Source organism: Papaver somniferum, chromosome 8 (genome assembly GCF_003573695.1).
Source record: "Papaver somniferum cultivar HN1 chromosome 8, ASM357369v1, whole genome shotgun sequence".
NCBI classification, from domain to species: Eukaryota; Viridiplantae; Streptophyta; class Magnoliopsida; order Ranunculales; family Papaveraceae; genus Papaver; species Papaver somniferum.
This window is the reverse complement of record NC_039365.1, coordinates 2397600-2419191: the sequence shown is the minus strand read 5'-3', so window position 1 is coordinate 2419191 and position 21592 is coordinate 2397600. Positions and strand designations below refer to the sequence as shown.

The 21592-nt window shown below is 34.5% G+C and overlaps 1 protein-coding gene across 1 annotated transcript; it reads left to right on the top strand.

Annotated features, from left to right (window-relative positions):
- Positions 1-19135: 19135 nt before the first annotated feature.
- Positions 19136-21097, top strand: LOC113304908 (zinc finger CCCH domain-containing protein 17-like). The gene is made up of 2 exons (XM_026554029.1): positions 19136-19194; positions 19804-21097. The coding sequence occupies exons 1-2, from the start codon at positions 19136-19138 to the stop codon at positions 21095-21097; spliced, it is 1353 nt and encodes a 450-aa protein (XP_026409814.1).
- The last annotated feature ends 495 nt before the right edge of the window (positions 21098-21592 follow it).

The window sequence follows — 21592 nt, the reverse complement described above, 5'->3', positions numbered from 1 at the left end:
ATTATTTTCGTGACTTGCACGAAAACAAAGAGAGAATTTTTATCGGAATTTTTAGGTTTCTGAGCAGTATAAAAGGAGTTCGGATAGGTCATAAAAGGGTTACGAACAGTTTGGGGTAGTTTAGAGAACCAGAGGAGACAAAAATCACGAGTTGCAGGAAAGCTATTCTGCTGGTGCTGCTGAAGAACACGAAGAACATCAACCCACTCCCAACCGTCGCTGAACACTGTCGTTGTTCTACAACACTTCGCTTCTATCGTTATTGTAGCAGTCTTATTCCTTTTGTTTCTCTTGTAACAGTCGATCTGCAACACATATAAACGTTGCGGTTGAACTGTTTTACTCCCTTTGAGTCTTTTCACCTTTGAAAACACCTTTTGAGCAATGGAAAAATATTTTGAACCTGTTTTTGATATGAGGAGCTAAACCCCATTGCTGAGGCGATAGAGGAAGCTATTTTTCCAATAAAGAGTGGTATTTTCTATTTATCTTATTTATTACAATTATTTATATGATTATTTGCCTTGTTTGAGAATTGTTTTAATGATTTTTATTCAACAATTGTGATTTCCATTGATGGTATATGCTTGGACTTAGGTTTTTGATATCCCATGCTTTTGATTTACACTTGTTATTTTAAAAATCTACTTGTTGCAACATCTTAGAATCAAATTAAACTAAAAACTTGAATAAATATAAATATTGGATTTAAATAACTTTGAACCTGGAAAATAGTGGAATCTTAGCCTCAATGTTCTTTTAATATTGATAACAACATCATCTTCATCTTGAGTTTTTATTTTAATTTAGGCCTAAAACAAATCTTCACAAGTCTAAGTGAACGACAACCTTTTACCACTATCTACAACAACATAAAAAACCACATCAATCATGATTTGTAAATGAGAGGAGAAGTAGAAGGAGAAGATTATAGATTTAAGATTCTTTTTTTTAATGAATAATGAAATTTAGGTAAGGGTACTTTTGACTTTTTCATATATCTTGAGTCCCCCTATCCATTTTTTGCCTATACATAGTATTTTAGCCCCAAAAACTCACCCCCTACAACCCCAATAATAGAGTTCTTTTATTTTTAGTTTTTATTGGTGTAAATGGTAGTGATGAAAATTCATCTCAAGAAAAAAATACCCCCTCATCCTTAACCAAAATCCAGTTCCATAAAATTATGAGTATCCACCAATTTGTGACGGTATCCGATAATTATAGGTTATAAATATAGTGATTTATGTCGTTTTTTATATTTAGATCATGCATTTATTTACTTTGTACCATTTTTTTTTGAAGTTTTTAATGAGACCGATTAGGAGTCAAACTTCAATTTTGTCTCCCACGAAACATATAAATTTTTTCAAAGAAAGTCTAAATCGGTTAACGTTTCCAACCAAGTGGGGTCGCTTATCTCTATTTCCCTCTGTCCCTGATGTTATATTCAGTCTCCACCTTTCCCTCCTACTAGTTTTGAGAAGGATTGTGGGGTCAGTTCTCACAGTTTTCACGAGAGTACGAGTTGGAGATCCTTCGACATCATCCTTATGATCAAAACTATCTACTATCCCACACTTTTTTTGATACAAATTTCGCTATATATATACTTTTTTTTTATGAGGCCTATATGTTGTGGTTGACCAACCCTAACCTAATAATTTCCTGGTAGTTTTTTCTTTTCAACATGCGAGTAAGTCTATCTTGATTCTCCATTAACAAATTTTCCAGATACATTTGTCATAAAAGTTTTCATTATTGATGCATAGTTAACTTGATGCATAAACCGAATTTTGAAACATTAAGGAGAAAAGAAAATATAATCAACAATATCGTGATTTTTATTTGACTAGAAATTCGAACTCGTTATCTGAAAATTCAAACTCGCTATCGGGATTTCGTTTATGCTTTGTTTTCGTTTCTCGCTCGGTATCAAATTTTGTCTTTCCTGACGGTGTCGATGGGCTTAGGTTTGGATCTGGGTAGACCTGACTCGTACTGAGACATATGTATAATCGTTTAATTTTTCAGTTTATGTCAGATCCAACTCGCTATCTGATTCAAGCGGGCCTTTCTGCTAACTTGGACACGTTGGAGTCAGAAAACAAAATATCCTAACTCATGGTATCAAGTCACTGCTTCGCATTTTTTTGAGTGATGTTTGAACTCTACAGAGACTTAAATGTCTCAATAACTATGAGGTTCTGATTCTCGTGTTTGGGCTCAATAGTTTGAGTTTTTATAAGATTCGAATTTCACCGTAACAGTCTCCTATACTTTCTTGAAGGTTCATCCTTTAGTTGCTGCAAACAAAATAAATAAGCAATTGAAACTAATATTTAGCAAACTAAAAACCCATTAATGGAACAATAGAAATGGAAGAGATGGAGGATGTAGTAACATAGAAGAGAGAACGAGATGGTAACAAATAAGAGGCAAACCTATCAGTCCGTATGGGGAATAGAAGAGGAGAAGAAAAAATTGACAGCAGAGAAGAGGCGGAGAAAAAAATGGTAAAGAAGTGAAGAAAAGGCTGAAAATCCAAATCTGTTTGAGTTTGATAAGATAGGGCTGAAAAAAGAATAAAAATAAATTTATTTATTAAAGAAAAAAATAGTAAAATTTTGGGAAATCATTTAATGGATGGGAAGCACGAAACTGACCAAAGAAAACTGCCCCTTTGACTAATCCTACAATTTCCTACTGTTGGTCAAAACACCCTCACAAAAAGTCATTATTTGTGACGACCCTAAAATAAAAACCCACTAATAGGACCTATTTTTGTAGTGTGTTAAGAATCAAATTTATCGTCGATTTATTGATTTATTGTTATGCAAAGAGTAATCATTGACAGTGATGCCGAAAGAGCAGTGAACATGCTTGTTGATAAGAAGACTGATTCCTCGAAGATTAAACCACTGTGTCTTCCAAATCAGAGTTCATGTCAATTCCTCTTTTAACAAAAGAGGAAATGTTGTTGCCCATTATCTGGGTAAGTATGGCTTCATTATCTTACCACTCTACCATGTAGTGGTTATCTTCTAGTCAGCTTTCTTGTATTTATGTTGGGCGTTTTGCTTGGCTATAGCTTAAATATGGCCACGCCAAATGAGAGTTACATTGCACCTCACTATGGAAGAGGGGTTTGACTTGCTTATTGAGACAAAAACTTAGTTTCTGTCCAAACAATGCAATACGAAAACTAAGTTCACGTTCAACTTTTGTATTAAATTTTATTTTTTGTATGCATGCAAGTCGTGAGTTATAACCTCAAAGGTATCATTATCGATATACAAAAACTCCAACAAAATAAATTATCCACAAAAATCCCATGTAATTTAATCTGTCTAAAATACCCCATTTAACTAAGCAGAAAAATGATGAAACCAAATTTGGTTTCAACTTAAAATTCACATTTCACCAACATAACTTCAGCGAAGAAACCAAATGCACCAAATTGAATAAACTAGGAAAAATTTAGATAAAACCAAATTTGGTTTTAACATAAGTGTGTTGTTTCACCATTAAACTTTAGTTTCTTGGGCCGACCGAGCGAAGAGAGGGAGGACCTTATATGGTCATTTTTTTGTAAAATCTAAGTGATCAGTTGACACAAAAAGATTGAATTTCTTTTTGGTAGTGTGCACTTGATAATACGAAAATATCCCTCTCTTTTAGTCCAATTACTATAATTCCTTATTTATCCTATTTTTTAGGGGTATAGTTGGAAAGCAAACTTTAACATAACATATCTAAAAATCTGTACCTTGAATTCTACAAATTTTATCTCGTTGGAAAGGTTATAAAAAAAATCTACGCAATGAGTACAAACAACAGTATCAAATTTAAAGATTTTACGAAAAATTCAGAGGCGTTTACCATTTTAGCCACAATTTTAAAAAATTAAATGTATATCCATTATGCAAACCACTGTAAATGATACATAATATTTGATGTAGCCATATTTTGGTTTATGCATCAACTAATTTACGTTGCAACTAATAAAACGATGTACTCCCTCCGTTTCAAGAAAAGTGATACTTTCACTTTAGGCACAATTTTCGAAAATTCAATGCATAACTATTATGCAAACCACCACAAAGGATATGCATAACACATCATGCAACCATATTTTGGTTTATGAATCGACTAATTTTCTGTTTCTGGAAACGGAGCGAAAGTATCACTTTTTCTTAAACGGGGCGAACGTATCACTTTTCTGAAACGGGGGGAAAGTATCACTTTTTATGAAACAAGGCGAAAGTATCACTTGTTTTTGAAACGGGGAGAAAGTAGTGGCAGACAAACCCCATCTTCATATTTTTCTTCGGTCGGCCCTCCCACCGTGACAACGGTTATATTAGTGATAAAAAGTATGCAAAAATCAGACGAAACCAAATTTATTGTTTTCACCAACACAAAAATTGGTTTCAATGTTGTAGTTTATGTAAAATTTGATAAAACCAACTCTGATTTCATCATTTTTCTGACATTTCACCAACAGTAAAATTGGTTTCAATGTTGTTTAAGTTTTTATAAAAGTTGATGAAACCAATTCTTTTCTGACATATCACCAACATAAAACCCTAGTTTTGACCATGATAATGTATCATTATTTTTTGATGATGACTTTCAATGATGATGATCCGGAGGTGTTGGTGATGTTTATAGAGGATAAAAGGAAGAGGAGAATGCATTGTTGGTGGCGGATTTGGACATATAGTGAGTTTACTTGACTATTTCCTTATAGGAGAGGCGGATCGTAAAATTGGAGGCAGAGATAGTGGAGGTGGTTTAGAAATGGGATTTGATTGTATGGTAATTGGAGTTAGAGAAGATGTAGGTGGAGCTGGTGGTCGGGAAGGAGGACAACAAGGACGCGGAGTTTTTATAGAACTCAACTTAATTATGGTTGGAGTTTTTGTCTACTATACTTGGTCACCTCGATGTTTTATCACTTATTATATGTGCAGACAAAATATATGTTATGGGAGAGAAATACTTAAGAGAAACGAAGAAGAAATATAATAAAGAAAAATAGTTTTCAAACTCAGTTTCCGTGTTGACCAAATAACGAAAACTGAGTTATTAATTTAATAACTCAACAAAGAAATCTATTATACTATTATAAAGGGAACACCGCTTAGGTATTGTTTATGAACAGTGAATGAAGCTGCAAATTTTTAAAATCCGAACTTGCCCTTCATTTTACAACACTATCAAAAATATCATCCAAATTAAATGAGGTTAAAAAGGTAAATATGGAAACTAATCGTAAGTAAACAGAGAATAGAGAGAAAATAGGTCACGTGTGCAAGGGTCCCATGAAGGGCAAAACGAGAGCACGTGCGAAGCGCGCGGGGGCATACTTGTTTCTTTAAAACTCAACAAAGGAATTTATTTATTAAAATTTCTTTAATAGTTTCTCAAAATCGATGAAATGCATTTCTTATGGGCCACAAGGTGGATGGGTCTTTCATTTGCACAATTTTGGGCTCTATAAATTTTGGAACCAAAGAATTCAAGATTTATAAACTCATAGAAAGAACGATTTTTTTGGGCACCATTATTTTTTTCAGGGGACCATGATTTGATTAGGCCATTTCCCCTATAGTTATAAGGGGTGTCTTAAAAGGTGAAGATGACTAGATTACCCTTTAACTTATAACTCTACCACTTCTTCTTCTATTCTACAATTTTTCTTCTTCTCTTCTTCATAAATTTATGATCATCTAAACCTGATCATATACAAATCTAATCAAAATCATTAAATTTGCATCGTCATCGATTCAATGAATTTTTATCGTCGATTATCAATCTTTTGTGAACAAACTCGTCCATAAGTATTTTCCCACATACCCATTACTACTAATTCGTTGTTTATTGAAAATTTGAGTAGTAGTCATCAAAATAGGTTGAAAATGGAAGTTACATGTAAAGACCCTCGAGCTCGTCAACGCTATTAGACTAGTCAAGAGACGTATTAGCCAATAATATCTCGATCAATTTAAAATAAAGGTCAATTAATAGGAATTAATCTAACAACGATCTAGATACGAAATTAGTAATGTCGAATAGATCTCAAAAAGTTATGCGAAATGAACTACTCGAACGTGTCATTCGGACATCGGACGAAGAAGATATCTGTTATTTTAAGTGAAGGGTAAAATGATCATTTCGTATTAAAGGTTTATTAAGGCAACCGACTTTCTTCTCAAGGAACCCTATGTGGATAACTCAAAAATAAATCGATGAGGTTCAGAATTTCTATTTCTCTTTCATTCTCTTTTCTTTCTTCTTCTTTCCTCTTTCTTCTTTTGCTTCTCCACTGTTCTTCGTCTGCCGATACTCTGAGAATTAAAAGAGGATTTTGAGATCGAGTCAAGAGTAGAAATATTATTCAAGGGTTGATGGTGCTATTTTTTGTTGATGCGGTGAAATCAAACCCAACAGAAAAAGTGGAACAGGGAATTATAATTAGGGTTTAGATTTCGTTTTGAGATTCGTGGAATTGATTAGTATATTGAGTTTCTGTTGGTTGAAGATCGAACGGAGTCGTGTTCAATTATAGTTTTGAATTTGATTCAGTGGAGAATCATTGAGGAGGTTTGAATTAGGGATTCTGTAGAATTGCAGAAGAGAATCCGAAGATGGAATTGATACTCTAAAAGATCAATTGAAGATGGGTTTTGTGTGTTGAACGTAAAGGAGAAGATTTAATATTTAATTTTCGATTCACAAATAAGAATTGAATAATTAGGGTCTCATGTGTTCTTCACCAATTTGAATTAGGGTTTAGTCGAGAACTGAGGATGAAGATTGTTGAGGGTTGCTAGAACAGAACTTGTGGAGTGGTGGAAGGTTTGATTGATGGATTCGATTCAAAGCAAAAAAGAATTGATTCAATCGGTTGTGAAACAAAAATAGAGGTAATTGCTTTATCAGTAAAATTAGTTAAGAATCGATTCAAGTTTTAATTGATGAGTTTATAAGTTTGTCTTTGAGCTAAGTTTTGGATAAATGTGTATGTTTGAAATGGGTTGGGACCGATCACTGCCTAACTGCAATTGTGAGAGTTTGGAGAGTTTCAGGTGGAGTATGAGTCTAACAAAAGAAGGGGATTGGTGTCTGAGTCTTGGTGGAAATGAATTTGAGTACCTAGTGGTTAGGTTGGGTATGAGTTTGCAGTTAGTAGAAGATGTGTATATCAATGCATTAGTACCGCTCGAGTTGAGCTGAGTTACATCAAATGATGATGAATTTGTATAAGTTCGTGAAGTTGAGATTTGTTGGTGATGCTGTAATTTAGGTGGTGGTGAATATGAGAATCTCAGGTAGTAATGGGAGTTACTGAGATGGAGATGTAGGTGATATTCTATGATGTTTTAAAAAGATGAAGTTAGAATTGTAATGAAGGGGTATGAACTGAACTAGAAGAATTGTTGTAATATGGCTAAGTTAGTGAGCCATCGGTGGTATTTCTGGATTTACAAGTGAAGTGTTAGTTATGTGTGTTGGTGATTGAATGGATTATGAAGTGCAGTTGAAAAGTATTTGCTGGAGTTGTAGTGTGGGTGAAGCTGCAATGGTAGTCCGGGCTTGTGTTGAGTCGCATGAAATAAGTATATGATTAGAAGATACAGATCATGGGTGAGAATGGAGTATCGAATTGTATATAGTTGTTGAAGGTAGTAATACTACTGTTGGTGCTGAGACGGTGGTGGTTCCGTAGATGTTGGTGAGTTGCAAGGAAGCGTTGTTGTTGTAGTTATGGCTTGATGGCAGTCTCTATGAAGGCTTGCTTCTGCTCTTGTAGGTAAGATGGATTGTCTTTGTAAATCAATTGAAATAGATTTGAAATGAATGATTTGATGCAATGAAATAGATTGAATTTGAACAGATATTAGAATTGTAGTTAGGTAAGAACCTTTGGTTTGTCTGACTGAACTTATTCAGTCTGACTCGTCTTGCTTAGCTGACTTAGTTAATCTGACTGAGTCGAGTTGACCTTGTTAACCTGAGTTGAATCGGTTTGACTCAGTGACCAGACCAGTAGACCGTTGAATTTACTTTGACTTGGACATAGACATTGACTGTTAGTTGACCCTTGACCGTCAGTGACCGTTAGTTGACTTTGGTGTACTTGGGCTTAGAGTTCGTTTTCTATCTTGATGAATTGGACCCTTGTGGTGCGAATTAGCATTTAGTTTCTTCTAAAAAGTTGTAGATATTCATAAGACTTAGCTAATGAATTGTAGAATCAATCTAATTGAATTAGTAAACCTTTCTTAGCTAATGAAGTTGTTTAGAACCATAAACGGGCCAAAACCAGTAGTTCACTTAGCCTATTACTAGAGATTGTACGAGATTATGTTATGAGCCTTGTGTGATCCTTTTGGCAAGATTCTTAGAGTTCTTGTGTGATTAACAGTTAGTATTAACAACGATCGATTCAAAGGATGAACCAGTGGATCGTGGATCTCGAGGTAGGTGTGGCTTGTCATCAAAAGAGGTGGGAATATATTTGACTCTTTTGTAACCACCGTTGTTTCTTTTACAAAAGTTTATGCTTAACAAACTCATGCATTGTCAATTTATGCATTTCATATTTTGTTTAAATTACATTATGATAGTTCTGTTGATTCTGTTAATCTTTCCACGATTTGGAAAGGACCTGTAATGTTTTGTTGTCAATATGAATTGTTATGGGAAATGAGAATTTCCACGTATGGTATATAGGATATGCTCCTTCACATTTATACCTACATGAATTCAGCTTTTATTGCTTAGAGTGGGTCATCATGGTCTTGGTGATATCAATAGCTAATGAGTGAGGTTAGCACGAATATTATACATTGTTTTGAAGAAGGAGTTTGTCCATATACATGTTTGTTTATTTCAGTGACTTGGTCACTTTTTAATGTTTGGGAAAACATTATTATTTTCCAAATCTTGTCATTCCTACTGGGCACCCCTTTTAGGGATGATGTGCTCACTCATTCCCACTTTCATTTTCAGAGACAGATCAGAGTTGCGCAGTGAAAGCTTCAAGGGTTGTTTTCGTAGTTGGTTAACTTCTATTATGTTTATTATATTTCATATTGTATCTATAAACCAAATGACTATTTTATATGTATCACTAGCCCTTAACACGTGCCATAACGGCATGGGACATGATGTTGGTTCATTTTTAATATATCGTATAATTCGTGTCCCAAATACTTATCAACTCCTTATGATTTAATATGGGTTTTTCATAAAAATAGTTGGGATTTTCCTCTCTTTTTTTCTTGTTTTTTTCCTTTGATATTTTACCGCCTAAGATTTGCTCAAACGAAAGAAATATAATCTTAACTTCCAGACACTTTTTTATTTAGGTCCATTGCTTATAATGGGATAATGCTCTACATGAACATGAAAGTTTAAATATTTTTTTTGAAATATGTCGTCAGCAGCGCTCATCTGAGTGAAATCAACTAATCAATATCGTCATAAAAGTCTCCCCATGCTCCTATTTCGCTCCAGCTGACTCATCTATCATGGTCATGTTGTCGATCCTCCAAATAGGCAGAGAATAGTTTTTTTTTTTTTTTTGCATCGAACAGATGATACAAACTCTCCAATGTGACATGATTTTCCTGTAATTTTTCAACACCCATTAGATGACAATGTTTAAAATGTGTACCCATTATCTTTTCGAAGGGATTGTATATATGCGAACCTCTGCCATTAAATCTTCAACAAAGTATTGTGCCCAACAATTCTTCTTAACGAAGTCTTTGGTAACTTCAAAAGTCTTGGACATTTTGTCACTTCTATATGTTCGTACCCTCACTTGGAATACAATCTGGCGACACATTACCTCATAAAGAACCTTGAACACATATTGTACTCCATGATCCTATTTCAAATTAATAGGTTGTCAATAGATTCTTTACCAAAAGTTGACATCTTCTACGTTGAACATTTATAAAAAAAATATGGTATTGTGGATCGTTGATTTCTAAGATTGTAGTTTTCAAAATTGGCCTCTTAAAGTCCCACGACTTTCTAAGTTTATATATATCCTATTTTTTTTTAACATTTTATTTAGCCATATTATGTTTGTTACTAACTTTAAACTTGATGTCATATTCTACCGTGAACTTTATGTGATTTCATAATCGAAATAGTTATACCTCTTTCATTCGTATCAAGTAATCCGTTGTATATCCCAACAATTCCTTTCTTTTCCGGTTTCCAGACCATCAGTAGCCATTATTGTCAAACGCAATCTGTCTAATTTTTGTTGATGTTATGTATTTGCAATGTTCATTTTTCTTAAATAAATAGATTGTGGAAAAAAAAATAACATAAGTATTACATCGGGTCTAAGTTACTATATCCAAAATACTCCGGACACTGCTTCTGGTGCCTTGTTTCCTCAAATTCCTCGTTGCATTCTAGACAGTACATGCAACACCAATTGTTAGAGCATTGCTCGGTCGAACTCGCATGTTTTGCTATCTCAAGCATGTTTGTCAACGTTAGTGATTAAAACTATAAGTCTTGATTTCTAGTCTATTATAGCTAAGTCTCATACTAGGATAGAAAGTGTAGTTGAGCTCAAGGACTTCATGGAGATTCATCATACAAGAAGAAGAACTACTCAAGGAACCGGTGGAACTTCTCGACAAAAAGGTATGTGAAGACTTGAACTTATCTGTCACTCAAAAGTCTATCTACTCTATATACTACTCTTTGAGACAAGAAGTCGTATGCTATATATATAGACTTGGATTATACACATTTGGTATTTCGAGCCGAGTATACCTCGCCTATCTATATCTCAAAATATGTGTTGGTAAGCTTTTCTCGTTAACCGACTTTATCTTTACCATGTGACGGAAGTCATAATATGTTTCAATCATCTTGAAAATTGCTTTGACGAGAAATGGTGTAGCATCTATATAACATCCTCTAAGAATGTTTCAATGATTGGAATGAGGGTTTAGATTACATAACCAATGATGGACATAAGTATTGTTTGTGCATAAGTCTTATCCCTTGAACCAAAGTTTGCGAACTTTTTTGATCAAGATAAATCGGAAGAATGGCTTGTTGCCAAGTCCGCGAACTCAGTCTGCGAACTTCTCATCCCGAGAAATTCTGCTAGAGTTGACAAACTTGTTGCGTAAGTACCAGTCCGAGATTTTCTGCTGGAGTTTGTAAACTCTGCCCGGTTGCTTAAGTCCGCGAACCTAGTGTGCGAACTTAAGAAGGTTATATATCTAAAGATGATTTCTGAAATTAAACTTAAAAAGACTAAGGAATGCAGTTTGCAAACCGTGGCTATAAAATTTCATAAACCGATTCAAGTGAATCAAATCATCTTTACTTCAATTGTATCTTGTGTAGTACATGAGATTTCCTTGCAATTGAACAACTATCTAACTAGTTCATTTGAAGTCACTTGAACTAGTTATGGTGAAGAAGAACATGGTTGATATGAAATGCTCATATGGCTAACCAATTGGTTAACTATTGTTGAACCAACAAGTACATACGTTTGGGTACGGTTAACAAACCTAGAAACGTGCATTGCAAAGTATGAATAACGACCTAAGTTTTCGATCTAACGGTTGAGAAATATTAGATTGAATATAAATCATGCTTTCATCTAACGGTGGATATTGATTGCTTTGTTACCAAGGCAAAACCCTGATTTGAAAGACTATATAAAGGGGACATCTAGTATTGTTCAAAACTAATCCCCACACCTTACGTGTGATACTAGTTTGCATGCTAGAGTGATTTCTCCTTTAACCTTTGGTTTTATTCTTCTAAAACCAGGTTAACGACTTAAAGACTTCATTGGGATTGTGAAGCCAGACCGATACTACTTTTATCGTAGTTGTGTGATCTGATCTTGCATCTTCAATCGTACAAGTTAATCAGATTGATTGTCTTGAGATTGATATCTCCGATAGGCAAGATATAAAAAGTAGCCACAAACATCTTCGTCTCATTGTTTGTGATTCCGAAACATCTTGTTTCGCTACCATACGATTAAGATTGTTATGAGGTGATTGATAACTCTAGTATGTTCTTCGGGAATATAAGACCGAATTATCAATTGTTTCCTGTTCACCTTGATTATTGTCAAAAGACGGAACAAAACGTTTAAGGTTTATCTGTGGGAGACAGATTGATACTTTGATATACTTGTCTGTGAGAGACAAATTTGTTTATTGTTAAAGCCTGCGATTTTGGGTCGTACCAACTCTTAGTTGTGGGTGGGACCAGTTAAGGGAATCAAGTGCACAGTATCCTGCAGGGATCAGAGGCGTAGAGAGTACAACTATACCTTGGATCAGTGGAGACTGATTGGGGTTCAATTACAGTTCAGTCCAAAGTTAGCTTGGAGTAGGCTAGTGTCTGCAGCGGCTTAATATAGTGTGTGTTCAATCTGGACTAGGTCTCGGGGTTTTTATGCATTTGCGGTTTCCTTGTTAACAAAATTTCTGGTGTCTGTGTTATTTCAGTTTCCGCATTATATTGTTTTATCTTTATAATTGAAATAATACAGGTTGTGCGTTAGATCATTAATTAGAGTAATCTAACCTTTGGTTGTTGATTGTCATTGATTGATCCTTGGATATTGGTCTTTGGTACCATCCAAGTTATTCCTTGTATTTGATTAGTACTCGCAACTTCTGGTTGAGGAAATCAAATCAAGATAGAGAGATATAAACTCGTTGATGTACTTTTAATTGATTGAGTCTTTTTGATTCTCTTAAAAGTATATTCGAGTTTGTCCATACAGATGGCTAAGCGAAATATTGGGTGGTGTTGTTAGACCCTCGCTTTTTCACCATCATTTGAGAAGTAAGCTATTCACGCAAGTGTGGTCAATGTATCCCTCACCTGTAATAATAATAAGAACACGTCAATTTTTTTCAAGTCGTCCAGTTGTAAATGGTACGAATCTAATAGATTTGAATTGTACCTCAATCATAGATATCACCTTCTTCTCACATAACATAGCAATTGAGGAAGGACAAATCTTGACCATTCTTTACATAGGCAGAGTTAGCCAAACTATGTTTTGCAATTGTCTTACGTGGAAATTATTATTAATCCGTATTTTAGTCGGCTCCTATCGAAGCCGATCTAATTAGTCCGATAGAAAGTTAATCTTAAAATTTTGACTTTATTTCTTGACCAAATTAGTGAAGTATTCTCAGTCATCTTTTTCTTTGTGTGATCTACCCATCTGTATCTACTATACCTTCTAATCCAGTGAATGAAACCTATACATATTGATCCGTAATTTGATATTGTTGATTTGTAATCAAGAGGTCGCATGATTTGAGAATGTAAAATATAAAAAATATTCTATAAACATCGGAGGCGAAATTTAGATTTATAATTTGGAGTTTTTTATGATAATTTTGATGAACAAACATAATTTTCAAACAAATATTTTAGAATGCAGATACATTTCCTGGTCAATAAGGTTTTATATCGGGAATTGAGTGAAAGTTGTTGTTTTTGTAGGTATTTGTCGCGAAACAACTCGACATTGATGGTCTTTCAGGAAAAAGAATGTAATAGTACTTGAGATAGCGATAATGTTCTCTTACGCGGGTACACCAATTTCCTTTATATAATACATATACCGTTTCGGTGATCCAACAGTCATGATCATATTGTCTTATACGTTCCGGTATCATCCTCGAAATGTTTGGTTTTTGTCCTTATCAATCGTGCTAAAAACAACCAATTACATCTTTCACAATCATGTTTTGTGAAGATTTTTTTTTCACTCGGTCAATAAAACTCACTAAAAAGCAAAAACTATTATTATCCACTACTATAACCAATAGTAATGTTACCGCCTCCACCATTCACAAACACCCGCCACCATTTATACTAACCCTACTTCCACTACCACCATTAGAATTAATATAGTTTTTAGTAAAATTATTTATTAATAAAATTATGTATTTATGTTAGATTATTAAAGGGACATTTATAATAGAAATTTAATTAATCACTATGAACAATCAATGAGACACTAATTAATAAAACATTTAAAAATGGTTAAGTTGAACAAACCCCAGCAGTAAATTTATCTTTACCAAGGACAAATCCTGACCACTCTTTACATAGACAAATCGGTAATAAATAATCTCATATGTTTTTATCTTGATTCGTGTCGTTCGTTTAATTATTACATAACATGGCAATTGATTGCACCAATTTTTTTATAATGGACATGTGTTTTATTGAGTTTGTTTTAACATTAGAATGATCAACCACGTTTTATACTTTATAATATAGCGTTACGTATTTTGTGGCGTTACGAAATTAGCATAATATGTTTTTGTTCACCAATATCCGTCACCACCATAAAACCATATGAATCCATTTTTTTATCCACCACCACCTAGTGGCAGAGCCAAGGGTAGACTAACCTGGCTCTAACCCCTTAAATTTTTAATAACTACATAAATTTTTTAGTTTATTTTATAAATAGTACTTTGTCCATATATATTTATGGTTTAGTCCACAAAAGTTTACATGTTTCTTTTTTAGAAAAAAAAGTAGGCTTCCTCAGTTTCAATTTTTGACTCCACCACTGCCACCATCACTGTCGCCCACCCCATGTAGGTTATTGGACGCAATTCTAATTTTCAATCACAAATGCCATGTATGAGGTTTAGGTTGAACAAAATGTCGTCAATTGATTAGTTTCGTTATTTTTTTTCCGTGTATATATTCTTTTTTGTATCGCAATCAATTTTATTTTAACATTAAAAAATCATGATTTATACGATATAGTACCAAAGATAACATGGGTACCATTTGGGTGATCCAACTACGATCATGAAAATATTGTCTTGTATGATATCATCCCTGAAATATATGGTACCTTCATTTATCAAAAGTGTTAAAAACAACCTACCACATCTTCCACACTACGATGTTATCGATGTTGTAACGACAACATAAAATTAATATTGTCCATCATTACTCACCAGCACTCACCGTCACTACTTCTTCCAGCACAAACCAGGGGCGGAGCCAAGATTTTGAGTAAATATGGAGAAAAAATTCTTGGCAAGTTGGATACATGTGAAAAATGGACTTTGTATCCCATTTTACGATAAAAGAACAAAAATAAATATAATTGTGCTTGGCTCCTCCCTTAACCACCACCAATCTTTCGGCCTCCACCTCTTCTATTACTCATTGTCGCCAAAAATGTCTATTGATATTATTTATAAAAATTACTTATTAATAGAAATAAATATTATAATTAATTAAGAAAACATTTATAATTAAAAAATGATTAGTCATTTATTATGAGCAATTAGTGAAACACTAATTAAAGAACACTTTATAATGATTCTATTATTTATTATATGCAATTAGTGAAACACTAATTAATAAAGCAATTATGATATTTAAGTTGAACAAACCAACACCGTTGATTTATCTTTTCTATTAATTCCAACCAAGGTGGAACACTGGTTAGAGGCCACTCTTGTGACACAATAGGTCATGAGTTCGAACCTCCCCGTTATAATTTTTGAAAATCCATATCTTGACTTTAGTATTCATTTTTCATTTATAATATTGAAATTAATGCCACATGTGCGAGTTGTAGGGGGTGGTCAGAAGAACCACAACCCTTGATTTATCTTTGTCTGGACAAATCCTGACCACCACTAACTAGGACTTAACCCGTGTCGTAACGATACATGCATACAGTTTATTAGAAAAATTAGGTGTGGATTTTATATATACCCCTTTTATTTTCATTTATTTTGGGGATATCTGGAGATTGGTTATGCCCCTTTAGCCCAATAAGGATGCACTACGCTGTTTCACTTCTCAACATGTTTTCTTCATAGGTAGAAAAACATAAAGGATAATGCAGAATTTTTTTAATGTTTGTTACAGATAAAAATACTTACAAAAAAAATAAATAAAATGGAAATGTGACATTAAACTTGTGTGGAGGTCATCCTATGCGTAAATTTGACATTAGGCCCTTGAAATCTAAAGTTTAGATTTATAGGGAGGCTCGTTACATTACTTCAATTCTTTCTAACTTATCCAGTTGTCAACAACCCTATCAGCCGACGACAGCCCTTACCTCTGTTGCCATCTATCTTCATCGCCCAAAAAAACAAACGGAATAAACATAAAACTCAAAATAATTTGATACAACAAATCTTCACAAATTTATAGGTTTTATATTCCAATTGTGAGTTAATACTACTATATCGTAACTCCAAAAGATGGAAAAAGAGATCAATGCAAAGGCATCTTTACATGGTAGCCAAAAGTTTTAAAGAGTGTAGAATTTAGAAAGATAAACCTAAACTTCAGAACTTAAATAAGTTTTCGATCCTTCGTATATGGCGTATCCTGAATCCAATTCTTTCATTGATTCGTCAACTCTCTTAATGAGTATCCCAGTTTCCATCTGTAGATTACCATGATGTTGTTACAATTGCTACGGTCTAAGTTTCATCTTCGTGGTATTTTTACAGTTACAACCTCAAGCATAGGGTCTTGACCCTGTCCAACAGTTCCCCATATTGCTCTTATACCTGTAGAGAGTTTGGATTTTCTTAACTTCATCTTCCAGCTATACATTGCAAAACATATTAGTAATATGTGGGTATAATTGAATGTCTTCAATCAATTATTTCACATATATTCGTTGTAAAATGGTTGACGCCAATATTGATTCTCCATTTCTGAGTTCCACTCATTGTAAGTATCAGGTTTTTCTCACCCTCTTTTCGCTGAAATACGCATTTAAAATACAATCTGGCGCATTAGAATCCCATAGACGACCTCAAAAATATGTTTCATTTTTTCTCACCCTCTTTTCGTCTTTCTTGATGCCTGCATATTTGGAAGACAACTCAAGATAGTTTAGCCTAAAGAAGGCCCATGTTGAGAATCTACCAAGTGAAAATGAGGGATCATTCACCAACGGATTACTTTTGTTCGAATTCCCTGTGGTTCTTTGATTTTCATATGCTCGAGATTGGTTGTGGGAAGGATCATATATATAATATACTGATGTGGTCAGTAATCATTAAATTTTCTAAATGCAAGAATGACATCAACACAAAAGTGAGATGTTTCTTAAAAAAGAAGAACAATCAAAAATAAAATTTCCAAAATTCCCTAATACATTTTAGTTAGTCACCCTACAAAGCCATCAAAAATGTTAATATCTTCTTCACCAAAAATCATTACTTGCTACATATTTCTCATCTGTCAAACTCCGTTAAATTCTACGACAAATCCCAATTACTGCTGAAATATTATAATGGTTCAAGTTAATCAAGAACAAAAACTTTTTCTACGTATTTCTAGATGGCAATAAGAGCATGGATAATCTCAAGTACACCCCAAGATCATTTGTGACCATAAAACCCATTATCTAACGTTATATATGCAATTCTAAAATAAACTACACCAAACTTGCACTTTATCATTTAAAGCTCTAGGGCAGGACTTCAACCGTTCGCCACAAGTACCTAATAGTTCTGGGGTTTGACTTCGTTATGAATCCAAAATGATCACATACAAACTTGTATCTTTTATTATTCATAGAATAGGAGAACATAAAACCCTCAATATTCGAAACGCCATGATGAATTCCATATGCAAAATTAGAAACATTGACTAAAAATATTGGAGATTGTCTTTTAAAAAGAGGGAAAGGAAATAATTTCCGTCACACTCTCTAACTGTTTAAAGCACTTATCATCACAATTGGGATTCCAGTAAAAATAGCATAGTTCTTACGGTATCAGTGCACTGACACAGGTCTTTGAAATGAACATTCTAAAATAAACGTATCCAAGTCATCCTTTGTTTTATTATGTGATTAGATCAAAGACTGAGACCAATGTTGATAATTCATTAGTCTACCGGGATAGTAACAATCACCTGAATTGGAGCAAGCGCATTGCAAAATCAGTTTTATGCTCCTGGAATAAGTTTTGGAGGTGAAGTCTTGGAGTTTGCTTTATTTTGACACATTCATATGCCACCTCAGTTTTCTCATTCTTGGTCAAATTTAGCAACTCTGTTACATTCAGATACCAACAAAATCAAAACCAAATGAATCAAAGTTCAAAATTTTCGAAAAACTAACCCGAAAAAAGAATCCAAGTGAAGAAATAATTATTTGAACAACTTAATTCGAACCATCACTATTTCATGAAAACTCACATGAGTCACGATACCCACCAAAAAAAAATACAAATCATCCTAATCATTTCAATCATGTTGAACTTCAAAGCTAGACAGCATAAAGGGGAATAATTATCTCTCAATTGATTCCTTTGCAATTGCAAATTTTAATATTAGAACAGGAAAGAGGGGACTTGATCTGGTTTACTAAATTCAGAATTTTTACACACAATGAACATCACTAATTCATAAAAACTCACAGCACCAAACAAACAAAACCCGTTCATTCTAATTTATTCAATAAACTTAAAATTCAAAGCAAAACAACATAAAAGGGTGAATAATTATCTCCTTTGTTTGCTAAGGTTTGAGCCCCATTTTCTTCAAAGAAAAGAATTTGCACATCAAAGAAATGAGATTACGGTTTTATTATTCTTATCATGGATGCTGCGCCGACTTGGAGAAGATAGAAGAATACATCTTCTTTCTGGTTTGCTTAATCTAACATTGTATTTGGGTTCGGAATACTGAAAAGTCAAAACCATCATCTTCATTTAAGGTAGAGATAATGATTTTGTATTTCATGGGATCAACCACAGCCGTTGATTTATGTATTATGAGAACAAATCTTAATCATCACTTACATAGGCTAAGTTGTCCAAATCGTGTTATGTATTCTTGATGATTTGAAAGGACTTCTTGTATATATATGTTTCAGAGCGGGTTAGTTTTGGGTTAAGTTTTGTATCGCATTTTTTAATTGAATGCTTAAGTATATGTTTTAGATTCTTAGTGCCTCTTTATTTATTTAATCTCTTGGATTAGTCAGCTGTCAGCTTAGGGGGCGCTACATTACAGTAGTAAGTTCAGTTAGGAATTTTGTGAAAAAACTTTGTCGAACTAGCCGGATTTGCTGGAAATGAAGAACATGAAGAACAGTTCAGCTGTTTCGCAAAAGAAATTCCTAACCGAACTAAGGTTTGGTAACTTCGCAAAAAAAAAAAATCCTAACCGAACTAAGAATTGGTAACTTCGCAAAAAAAAAATTCCTAACCAAACTAGGGTTTCGTTACATCGCAATTTTTTTTCCTAACCGGACTAAGGTTTGGTAATGTTGTAATATTTTTGTCCTAACCGAACTAAGGTTTGGTAAAATTGCAAATTTTTCTCCTAACCGAACTAAGGTTTGATAACTTTGCAAAAAAGAATTCCAAAAAATCGTTCTTCAAAGGAGTCTAGTTTTGGTGTCCTATTTTTTACTCCCCAAGTTAGCGTCATCGTCACAGGACTAGTTAAAATTCAAGATTCAGAAACTTACTTGAACCCAACAAAGGGCTTACTCGTAACTAAAAACACAAGTCGAGATATGGAAACTTGCCTAAACTGGGAAAGGGCTTACTCGTAATTAACAAAAGTCCATCCCTACATAAAGGCAACCGAACTGCCGAAATCCACAGTTCTGATTCCAGTTTTGCTTTCGAGGCTTTTTTATTTTGAGAAGTTCAGTATTTTCGTTTTGTCAGAGATTAATTCAAGTACTGCCGATCGGAATTTGATTCAGATCAATTAAGTTATTGGCTTCAATAGACTTGGAGGAGTGCCAACAACAGATATAGTCTGCAAACATTGGAGGGCGGGTAGATGTACAAAGAATCCATGTCCGTTTCGCCACAGCGAATTGCCACAGCCAAGTAGCAACAATGGGATGGGATCAAAGAGATCCAATGTCATTCAACAACCTTCACATCAGGGGAACTTCTCTGTTTCTGACTCAGTTTCGCGAAGAAAACCCAATACCTACATTCGAGCTGATTCAACAGAGCCTTCAAAATGGGGGAGAGATCATGGAGGACCTAAAGGTCCAGGATTAGTTAAGGATCCTCAGAAGACTATTTGCAAATATTGGATGGCCGAGAAGTGTTCCTTTCGTGAAAGATGCAAATTCTTGCATAAATGGTTTGTCAGTGATGATTTCACAATGCTGGCACAACTTGCTGGGCACGAGGAGAAGAAGGCCATTACTGGGATTGCTTTCCCAAAGGGGTCTGACAAATTATACTCTGGCAACAAAGATGGAACTCTTCGGGTCTGGGATTGTCAAACTGGCCAGAGTGCTGCTGTAATTAGCGTTGGATCTGAAGTTGGCTGTGTCATCAGTGAAGGCCCCTGGGTCTTTGTTGGAATCAATAACTGTGTCAAGGCTTGGAACATTCAAACACAAAGGGAACTCAGTCTTAGTGGTCCATCTGGACTAGTTTATGCCTTGGCTGTGGAAAAGGAAATGCTATTTGGTGGAACACAGGATGGTAGCATATTGATCTGGAAATTTGTTGCTGCAACCAATGGTTTCGAGCCTGCTGCTGTTCTAAAGGGTCATAGTGCTTCTGTTCTTACCTTAGTTGTAGGCAATAATATACTCTACTCTGGATCCATGGATAACACAATAAGGTTGTGGTCACTTGAGACGTTACAGTGCATTTATACTCTGACAGATCACACATCAGCCGTAACGTCCGTTCTTTGCTGGGATCAGTTATTACTGTCATGTTCTCTGGACAAAACAATAAAAGTCTGGGCTATTACCGAGAGTGGAAAGTTAGAAGTCACTTACACCAAACAAGAAGAACAAGGTTTGTTAGCGCTCTCTGGGATGCCTGATGCACAAGGAAAACCTGTGTTGATGTGCTCATGCAATGACAACACTGTGCGTCTCTATGACCTGCCATCGTTTAAAGAACGAGGAAAAATTTGTGCCAAAGGGGAGATTCGAGCTATTCATACTGCACTTGGTTTGTTTTTTACTGGTGATGGAAACGGAGATTTAAAAGTGTGGAAGTGGACTGAACAATCACCCGCAGCTGCAGCAACAATTCAACAGTGATGTGAACTGCACACTGACAGCACTGAGTTCCAAACAAATTAATATAAAGCATCTCAGGGAGTAGGAAGTTTCTTGTCTGAGCAGTAAACACCAAGTGAAGGTTTAAGGAAGATTGAAGATTGTTGTTAGCAATGAATAACCACGTTCAGTGAAGTTCACAAAAGTGGCAAGGAAGACATGAAAACGAAGAAATCAAAACAAAAAAATGTGGCAAGGAAGACAGGAAACGACGTCAAAGCTTCTTTCTTTTAGTTTGGCTTTCATTTTTGATGAGAGTTTGTAATCTTTATTCTCACTTACATGTAACATTGTATTAAAAGCAAAAAGCAGAAGTAAGATGATGCATGAAAGCAATCCTTTCTTTCTAAAGAAGTAGTTTTCAGAGATAACACCAAAACTTATACTTGTGCATCATTCTTGTTCTGCTCAAAGAAAAATCTTCCAATTTGACAACATAACATGGTTTTGGTTTGGAGCACAGATACTAAAGGTGAC

What these genes read in the sequence shown, in the direction of transcription:
- LOC113304908 (XM_026554029.1), top strand. Translation starts at nt 19,136, where the DNA reads ATGAAGAACATGAAGAACAGTTCAGCTGTTTCGCAAAAGAAATTCCTA. An exon ending in AAATTCCTAACCGAACTAAG is followed by an intron (nt 19,195 to 19,803) that starts GTTTGGTAACTT and finishes TGGCTTCAATAG; the next exon opens with ACTTGGAGGAGTGCCAACAA.